General features: G+C 32.8%; 1 protein-coding gene across 2 annotated transcripts; it reads left to right on the forward strand.

Moving 5' to 3' along the window:
- Positions 1–3,271: 3,271 nt before the first annotated feature.
- On the forward strand, positions 3,272–6,922 carry LOC131027120 (dynamin-related protein 4C). 2 transcript variants are annotated; one of them, XM_057957108.2, is made up of 2 exons: positions 3,272–3,521; positions 4,739–6,922. In XM_057957108.2, the coding sequence occupies exon 2, from the start codon at positions 4,768–4,770 to the stop codon at positions 6,715–6,717; it is 1,950 nt and encodes a 649-aa protein (XP_057813091.2). In that variant the 5' UTR covers positions 3,272–3,521; positions 4,739–4,767; the 3' UTR covers positions 6,718–6,922. The 2 variants fall into 2 exon arrangements, with proteins under 2 accessions (XP_057813091.2, XP_057813090.2); XM_057957107.2 differs by having other exon boundaries at positions 4,743–6,922.
- The last annotated feature ends 3,926 nt before the right edge of the window (positions 6,923–10,848 follow it).

Genomic DNA, 10,848 nt, shown 5'->3' on the forward strand with positions numbered 1-10,848 from the left:
AGAAGATTTGAACTCAACACCATCTAGATGCTTACAACATAATAGACTTTGCCGTGAAAAATAACTAATTACACCAAAGGTGTTCCTTATGACAAAGAGAACCTTCACTTGTAAATCCGACGGTCTTAAACTCTTTAGAAGCGTGCAAGACAATAGAGCAGATTGTGTTCATTCATCACTTTCGTCATTTTTCGTCTATCAGTTTTCCGCTTCATTTTCCATCTCCATTTGATCTTTGTACCTCTTTTCTGTTATGGCAATTTATATTTTCCATTTACTATTTTTATATATGTTTATTAGTTTTTATTTGTTTTAGATTTATTTATTTTTTAAAATAATTGGATGGATTTTTGTAAATGCACTTCTATACAATGGGCGATTTTGTTTAGTTATAATTTTATTTACAAATTTTTAATTAAATTATATTTTATTTATATTAATATGTATTTTTAAATCTAAAGATAAGTATATTAAATCTGTTTTTTGCTAGGTATTATATTAAATCTGTTTTATTGATGAACTAATTATATTTAAAAAAAATAAATAATAACAAAGATGAAATTTTATGATTTATCATTTAAATTATTTACTATTTGTCAAATAATCTTAAATTGTTGTTTAATTTAAATATATCTATTTATTATTAAATATCATATTTGATTTAATATAATATAAATTATTATGATTCATTTTTTCACTAATCCACTTAAATAATATATCTTTAATAATTGTAATGAATCTTTAATCATGGTTACATTATTTTGATCAATGTGAATATTTTAATATAATATTAAGAATAATTTTTCAATTAAATGATTAATTATAGAAAATGTGGCCCTTAAAAATTACTTTAAATTTTTTTTTACTTAAAAAAGTTAAAACCTAACTGATTTTAACTTTATTTATTAGTAGTGATAGTGAGTTTACCTTTCATTTAATGTTTAATTGTTGGATATTAACTAGCATACATATCTTTAATAAATATATATAAATCACCATGAGAGAGATCATTATCAAGACTTCTATTTAATTTTCCCACCAATCCACTTAAATAATACATTTTTAATAATTGTAATGAACTCTTTGACCATGAATACATTATTTTATCAATGTGAACATTTTAATATAATATTTTTAAAAATTACATCGTATAGTATTTTAAAATTAGATTTTTTTTTTTAATTAAATGATTAACTATAGAATGCTTCACTTCACCACTTCACTATTACTTATATTATAAATTTTTAAATGTGTATCTCACTATTAACATGTCTTCTTAAATAACAATGCACTAAAAGGAGGGGTAGTGAATTCTCATTGCATAAACATATTGGCAATTAAATTATTCAAGGCCTCTCTAAAATGGATGGCATCTCAATTCACGTACTTTCTTAGATCTACAGACGATGTTACTTCTTGACCACTAATAAGACTTGGATAAACTTCTCCATAAGTAGCATAAATATCAAAATTATAGGTGCCCCCACTAACTCCATAGTAGGCTCTCTTTCTATTATCAAATCCTACATAAATGAAAGCAAAACCATGATTAGCAATAAAATCTAGTAAAACATCATCAAAACACATGCATTGATAGGTATGCAAATATGACATACCATGTTGACTCGGGTTCAATAGGACCTTTTTGAACTATTATAATTTGCAAACATAATTGATGTGCTGGTATGTGATTGAGCTTGTTTGATCACTCTTGTAACACATTCAAGTTGATCTCTATCTTCAATGGAGCCTAAACACATTTCCATTGGTAGCAACCTATGAGAGGCATTTCTTCTTCTAACATATGTATAGCTCCTCCTTGAATTAATGTCTACAACTTTTTTTGTTGGATAACTATTGAAAGACTACAAACCAATCAGTAGGAGAGTTCTCGATTTAAATGATAAAAAAATTATAATGGAGCCTAAACACATTTCCATTGGCAGGCAACCTATGAGAGGCATTTCTTCTTCTAACATATGTATAGCTCCTCCTTGAATTAATGTCTACAACTTTTTTTGTTGGATAACTATTGAAAGACTATAGACCAATCAGTAGGAGAGTTCTTGATTTAAATAATAAAAAAGTTATCTTATTGATTCAAAATGGAAAACCGTTAATCTCGAGTGCTTGCAAATAAAAAGGATATTTTTCTATCAACGCTAGAGGATTCAAAACAATCTCCCTCCTCTATGGCTATCTCTCCCTTTCTCTTCCTATACATCTCTAGATCTTTCCCTCTCTCTACCTCACCCTATATAACTTTATATGTACTATTTCTTTTTCTCTCTTTTTGTTTCTCTCTCTCTCTCTATGTTTTTTAATCTCTTTGTCTCTCTATCTCTCCCCCTATCTGTATCTCATTATATTTGTATTTCTCTATCATTCTATCTCATGATTTATATCTCTCCTTCCCTCTTTTGCTCTATATCTATTCCTCTCTACCTCTCCCTCTTTATTTTCCTATCTCTCCATCTTTATCTCTATATCTCTCTACCTCTCTCTACCTCTCCATTTCTGTCTTCAAATTGACCTCATCTACAACACAAATGTATACAAAAAAATAGACCAAAGTTTCCCTACTTGACTTTTCACAACTCTTCCGTGTACCCATTGCACACTAAGGTGCAATTGCTAATAACTATGATTTTAAAGGATTGAAAACTTGTAAAATTATTTAAAGTGACATAAATTTCCTTCAAAAATATTGTAAGAAATGTTGTACATGCATTCCAAATTCTATGAAATGCACTTTAATTTTTTTTGGAATGAATCCACACTCTAAATATTTTTGAGAATAGGCAATATTTTAATGAACACCAAAATTTATAGATATAGAAAACAATGTAATTAGTATTAAAAAAAATGTTTAGATTAATCAATTAAACTTTATCTTTATTATATAAGAATAATGTTTACAAAGATCAAAATAAATATTTTTCTTAACAAGAAAGCAAACTTAAAATTCTTTGTGTGAAAATAATATTTATAACTTCATTTTTTAAAACTTACCAATAAATTTTATTATGAATTGTTTTTTTATATTTGTATATAAATAATATTTAAATAATATATTTATTTAAAAACGTATTGAGATATATAAATAAAGTGTCCAAAGCACAATTTATCCTCGTACCCGCAGAGACAATTTGATGTACATTTAACTTTTATTAAAGAAATGTGGTCTCAAAAGCAGAGTAAAAAGAAGAAAAGACAAGCCCCATCATTGAGTTGAGAATACGCTGCATAAAAACTTTTATTAAAGAAATGTGGTGTCAAAAGCAGAGTAAAAAGAAGAAAAGAGAAGCCCCATCAATGAGTTAAGAATACGCTGCATAAGAAATTATTTATATTAGTTTGATCAGGGCCTTCAAATATATCATCTGATTGTGTTTGTGTCTGTGCTCATGCTGGCACTATCAAGCATTCTTTCAGTTTCAGCATTGAATCTAGAGACTCTGGAAAAGCAGCATACACTTCTCAGTTAAGCAATTTATTGTAGAAATCAGTGGATTGTTCGGGTAAGTTGCAGCATTAATAATTGTGTATTCTCTTTATTGTTTATTTCAATTTAAATGTTTCAGAATAGTTTTTCTACAAATTTATATGACAGATTTCTAAGGATTTAGTAAAATCTGTTCTGTTTTTTCATAATGGTAGAAATTAGAAGTGGTATTGTCTGTAGTAGGTCAAGTTATGATATTTTGAGTCATATTTGACAAGTGGGTTTGATCTGGGGAAACTCCATAATTAAGCGCATTTGAGTTGGAGTAGTACTACTGAGATGATTGACCTTCTAGGAAGTTTCAATGCTTCACGCTTATGAGCATCACCTAGATACAATGAGAGCTAAGTGGATATAGGTTTGTATGAACTGCTATTTATGAAATACAGTGTTCCACAGGGATGCGTCCCCTCCCAAAAAAACCTGCATCCACCCCCTCTCCCGCTCCCAAAAAAAAACAAAACATCTGCGTCTCCAAGATTTGGGGACTTGGGGGAAACATCCCCCAACAACACCACCCCTTCTCCCACTTCTATTGGGATGCTACCGGGTTGTTTGCCATATGGCACATGCCATTACATACTGATTGCAACCTTTAACTCTGTGAAAACTAGTTGGCTTTTCTTGAGGCACTCACAGAGATGTTATATTGTAGATTTTGACTTGGAGATTTCAATTCACCTCTATTTTTATATCAGTACCGCCCCCCACCACTGCTCCGCCGCTGTCCACCTGCTGTCCCCCTGTCAGAAAACTCCATGGAACATAGATGAAATATGAATTAATGAATTTGACTCAAAAACTATATAATTGGATTAAAAACATTCAATTTTCAAGTCTATAATAGTGGAGTGTAGCTTCTGGATTCAACAATGTGAGAGTTGTTTGGCATCAATGTTTAGGGTCACATTCCATCAGAATAATAGAGAGCTAGATTTTACTCCTCTATCTCTTTATCCTATATTGATGATGGACCACGGACTTGAAATGTTGATGCCAATTAAATCTCAAAAGGTTGAATTCAGAACCTACTCTCTACTATATAATTGAATTCAAATATTGATATCATCAAATAAATATGGTTTGATATAATAAAAAAAATGATTTGATATATATAAAAATGAAGTTATTGTTATTTTTCATGTATGTTTCATAAACAATTATAAACTGCATTGGCAGAATGTTAATCATGCAATAGATTAGAACCAAATCTGATTTGATTGTTTTAAGAAGGCAGAGCAGCAGCCAAGGTTGAAAAAAGCATGGATATGTCCTATGATATGTCCGTCCTGCCACCAGATAATCTTCATTTGGATAAGAGTTACAATGAGTGGATTCGGCCTCTTCTGGATGTCGTTGACAAACTTCGAAATCTGGGAGTAATGAAGGAAGGCATCCAATTGCCCAGTATTGTTGTTGTGGGAGACCAGTCTTCTGGTAAGTCAAGTGTGCTGGAGTCACTGGCAGGCATTAGCCTACCAAAAGGCCAGGGGATTTGTACTAGAGTCCCACTCATCATGAGATTGCAGAGCTGTAAAAGTCAAGAGACCCAGATTACCATAGAGTACAACGGAATTACAAGAAGCATTTCTGAAGCTCAGATAACAGAAGCCTTAAATGTGGCCACAGAGGAGATTGCAGGGACCGGGAAAGGAATCAGTGACACCCCAATTACACTGAATGTGAGCAAGTTCAATGCTCCAGATCTAACTATGGTGGATTTGCCTGGCATAACCAGGGTGCCTGTTCATGGCCAGCCAAAGGACATTTATGAACAAATTGCCAGGGTTATTAAGCAGTATATAACTCCAAAGGAAAGCATAATTCTGAATGTGTTATCTGCATCTGTAGATTTTCCTACCTGTGAATCTATCAGAATGTCCCAACAAGTAGATGAGAAGGGGGAAAGAACTCTGGCTGTGGTCACCAAGGTAGACAAAGCTGCAGAAGGTTTGCTGGAAAAAGTAACAGTAGATGCTGTGAATATTGGTCTTGGGTATGTGTGTGTTAGAAACAGAATTGGCAATGAATCAAATGCACAGGCAAGGCAGATAGAGAGGGAGCTCTTCACAAAAGACCCACATCTTTCAAAGATTGATAAATCCATGGTGGGAATACCTGTGTTGGCAGAAAAACTAATGCAGATCCAGGCCATGGGGATCAAAAAATGTCTGCCAGAAATTGTGAGAAAAATAGACATAACTCTGTCTAAGAGGCAGGCAGAGCTCAATTCCTTGCCTAGGAATTTCTCCAGTTCTGTTGAGGCAATGATTGAGTTCATGAGGTTGATGGATTCAATCAAGGGTATATTACACAAGCTTCTCATACAGGGAGACACTGAAAATTTCCAGGACGAACCCGAAATGAATTGTATTGCTCATCTCACCAGGATGTTTAAGAGTTTCTCCCGCGACCTACTTGCTGCCAATGATAAGTTAACTGAAAATTTTCTTGTTGAGGAAGTAAAATTACTGGAAGAGGCGCAGGGCCTTAATCTTCCAAATTTTTTACCTCATTCTGTTTTTGTAACTCTTCTGCAGACTCGTATTGATTCTTTCTCCGAGAGGAGCAGGGGTTTAGCCCTGCAGACCTGTGATTATTTAGACAAAGTCATATGTCGTGTGATTGATCTGCAAACAGAATGCTACCCACAACTTCAGTCGGCATCTAGGAGGGCTTTTCAAGCCCTAATGGATATGAAAAAAGATGAATGCGTTCACTATGTGGAGGATGTCATGGAAATGCACAAGACAGTTATTTATACAGAGAATCCTGTTTACACAGAATACTTGCAGAGAATGCATGAATTCAAGAAAAGATTCATGGAAGCAATCCAAGAGAATCACAGAGCTGTTAAAATTGAAGGCATGGGGGAGATTGATCTAAAAAAGGTACCCAAAACCAGCGATCGGCTGGGGGCAGCATTCGAGATGAAGATGAGTCTCATGGCTTACTGGAGCGTTGTGAGGATTAGGTTGGCTGATGACATACCTCTGCATCTTCGTTTTGTTTTCCAGAAAATGGTTCAGAATGATGTTGTGGGCTGCATTGTGAAGGAGGTGATGGGAGAAGATTCCACCAAGATTGGAAATATACTGGAAGAAAGTTCTGCTATAGCAAACAGGAGGAGGAGCCTGATCAAGAGCGTTAATCTACTGAGGGAATCAAAATCTCTGCTCTCAAGAACCATTGGGAAGATTGTAGAAGCATAGCATTGTTCATAGAAGATTCGAATGCTGCTGCTGCTTTGTTTTCACTGAAGCTTTAAGGTCAAATACCTAAAATATTTAGCTTTTTATGTTTGGTCTTTCTATATAGGCTAGTTTAATATGAGAAACCTCTCATTTCTATTTTCTATGGTAGAGGTTGAGATTCAAATGTATTTTTCATATTCTATCAATTATATAATTATTATCAGTGTTTGGTCATCTTTATGAATGTATAGATAATTGTAATGGTGAAAATTGTATATTTAGATCTTTTTTTAAGGTTAGTTTTTATGCATTGATTAGGGAAGACGATCAATTGACCACCCTAACTTCATGCTTTTCAAAATTTTATGTGGAAATATCAAATTGCTCTTAATTTTTTATAGTAGCTTACTTGGCAAGTCCCTTTCTTATAACTAATGTTCCAGGTCCCCATCATCAAATATGATGCCACATCGGCATGCTTTTTGCCAAGGTATCCAACATGGCCCCAAAAAAGGCAAGGCCGATACTTGTGCACTAAGACATATTTTATTGGTGCATTGATATGACATCACACAATTTGTTGCTTTTTAGATCTAATGAATACATTTCATTCAACTAGGGGTAGTCATCATGGACACTAACAACTTTAAAGTCACAACTATTGGTACAATATCGTGAAAAAGATTAGACATTAAATCAACAAGTGTTATAACATTGTTGGAACATGCTCAACTATTGGGTCCTCTCCTAGTAAGTTAGTGACATTTTTTTTGTGTGTCAAAGTTACTAAATACCTTTATCTTCGCTTTATCTCATATTCACACATCCCTAGGATTTGGGTCTAACTCCCCATCTGATTGTTTGTCACCTTAGTGTAGCTCTATTGATGTAAACTTGACTTAGGTCACTTCCTTGCACAAATTTTTTTCTTGACTCTTATTTTCAGTTTTCTTCAATTGGCCTATGTTGTTTTTCCTTGCTATTCGTTATGAATTGATTAAGAAAATTATTTCAAGTTACACACTAAGGTGGTGTATTTAAGGACCAACTCCATTTCATTTGAATTACCTATGATGGATCCAAGATATAGAGGATCTAGCACATGCATGAACAAAAGACAACATATTATAACATTAACATTTGCATCATCTTAGGAGCATATTGCACGATTGTGTGCTCTCTTTCATCTTTGTTTATCATCGTTGAATTAGCCTACCTAGGGGCTTGACCAAAAGAGAATAAATAATTTTCTAGCAAGTTTCTATTGACACCATTTCATAGATATAGATCATAGATATAAAGGAAAACACGTCACACAATTTTAAATTAGAGTTCAGTTTAGATCTATGACTCGGGGTTAAGTTCCCCACATATGAACTCATTTTGTACTTGCATAAGTAAACTAGACAATTGCGTATAGCAAGTGGAAATTCCATATTCATTTAACCAACAAGCCCTAATTTTTTGGTACATTGGTGAACCAGTTTAAAATACTTGACAGATTCAAATTCTACATCATATTTAGATCTAAGTACATACGTTTGTTTATTTAATGTTTATGTTAATAAGTACATTTATTGTATTATATGGTATCTATCAAAACTCTTAAACCTAGGGTAATTGTTTATTTAATTACCTTTATTTATTCAATTATAGATTATTTGTGTTAAATGATTTAATCCCTTATGGTGAACCCAAAATTCCGACATGAACTAGTGTCTTGTTCTTAGGGTTTTTTCTTTTTCCATTGGGGTTGTTGAAAAGAGAGCATAAATCAAAGGTGTGCCTATCTTCTTTTATTATTTTATTCATGCCTCAATGTAAGAGTAAGAAAGGGAGTAGAACTAATGTGGTGGATTATATAATAGTGTGGTAGAGTACAAAATAAATAAATCAAAATATATGTGCATATATAAATCTATCTCATATACTTTCATAACATAAGTTGTTATTTATTCATTAGATCAATTTGTAGCATACAATGATCTTTCAATACATCTTTACCTTTATACAATAGAACTCTCAACTATCCTCTCAATTATATATTATATATAATATCATATATCATATATCATATATCATATATCATATATCATACATCATACATCATATATCATATATCATATATCATATATCATATATCATATATCATATATCATATATCATATATCATATATCATATTCTACTTTTTTCTCCTCTCTTTCCTACATATACTCCTCCTATTTTCTTATACATCATGCATGTTGTGCAAATATATGCATGATTAAACATTGAGATGTGTCTCGCCTCCTTGGTATGTTGTAGGTTGGTAATACATGCCACACTTGACTTGGAGTGACTTTTCCTCACTATAGCGTACTTGGAGTGACTTCTTTCTACTTCTAATCTTTAGTACAAATCTATCCTATCAACAACATCCCTTGGCTATACTCACATATCCAATCATCTTAATCACCACTACTTCACCCGCTATTTAGTAGAATCTAATGTCTAGTGTACATATACTAGAAGAGTTCTCAAGTGGGCCAAACATAAATTATCCACTTCTAGCAATTATTTCATTTACATTTGATCAAACTTGTACATTGCTTTTGTGCTTGGGAAAAAAGGTTATTAATTGGTCATCTAATCTATTTAACTAAAAATTTGAAGGCATTGGCTAATGGCATCTAACCACATAAAACTAATATAATGAATTGATATTATTATAAGTTTACCTCAAAATTTCAATCTCAACATTTAGGTTTTCTTGTGTGCTGATGCAATTCAACCTAATCTCCTCTTGCTTCCTTTTCTCCTATTTATCTTATTTCATCTTGTTAGCGCTCTTAAAATTTTAGTTCTATACCAATGCTATTAATAACTGTATGTACACTAAAAATCGGTTTGGAAAATTGAATTAATTAAATACGAAAATATTTAATTAATGACCTTATTCTTCTACTATATAAATGAATTAAATAATTTGTTTATATGGTTCATTTTCTTAATTCATCCCACCAAAATCAATTTCTTCTATTTCCTAGTTAAATAAATGAATTTAGTTAATTTGTTTATTTAATTATTCTCTCCCCATTAAATTTGAATTTTCAATTCAAATTTAAGCGCATGTGTCCCAAGTCCCAACCACTCCCTAACCTAACCTTGTTCTAACCAACCTCTAGTATAACCATAGGTTAACTAATCCTATCCTTTCCAACCTCTTATCCTAACAATTTTTGGAGTGTCCACCCTCTCATGGAGACACGTGGCACTTATGCCACATGTCTCTCCATCTCCATGCCACTTGCCTCTTTGTTGGCATATGGTTGGAGATTCTTTGCCACTTGTCTCCTTAGGAATGACAAGTGTCTATTTTCTCAACCTCCTTCCAAATTCTTCAATCTAGACCATCGATTTATCCAAACTGGATCTGCATCGTTGATTCTTGCCACCTCACCTCTGGTCATGAAAATTCTATAAATACCCCCTCTTTTGACTATGAGAGGACCCTTAGCATCATTATCGACATTCTGTCAGTATTCTATCAGCATTTTTAGCAATCATAACATAGTTATCATACCATTAGAATAGCATAGTATCATTGTAATAATGACTTTCATGATAGCTTAATCATCATAATGTAGATTTGCATAGAAATAGATTAGCTTTTGCATCTTAGCTTGCATATCAATTCTTGTTTCTTGGGTTGTCACTTTGTCAAAAGATCATGCATTTGAGAGCCACCAAATGGACCAGCAAAGTCCTCAAGACTAGGGAGAGATGAGACAACATTGGGGAGTGTTTTAATTGTTTCTTTTTCATTTTCCTCAATTTAATGTTTCATTGAGTATGTGTGATTTAAATGCTTTTTATGGATTAATCAAAATAATTTTGCACACATAAATTTTGGCGCCCACAGTGGGGCCTAGCCCCAAAGTTTTTAACAAAATTTGCTTGCAAGATTTTTCTTGGGAGGCTCTTACGAATTCACAGAATAGCATTTTTGAAACACAAATTAGCTCTCCCGGAATACAAATTGGCGCTCTCGGTCACCGTTTCAGCGTTTTCGTCAACTAAAACGGAGGATTTGTCTCTTGACTCTCTTTTTCTCTATTTTGACTTTCTTGGTCTATGAAACAATGTTTCTGGTTTGTAATATAACGCTC

This window comes from Cryptomeria japonica, chromosome 5, assembly GCF_030272615.1.
Source record: "Cryptomeria japonica chromosome 5, Sugi_1.0, whole genome shotgun sequence".
NCBI lineage: Eukaryota > Viridiplantae > Streptophyta > Pinopsida > Cupressales > Cupressaceae > Cryptomeria > Cryptomeria japonica.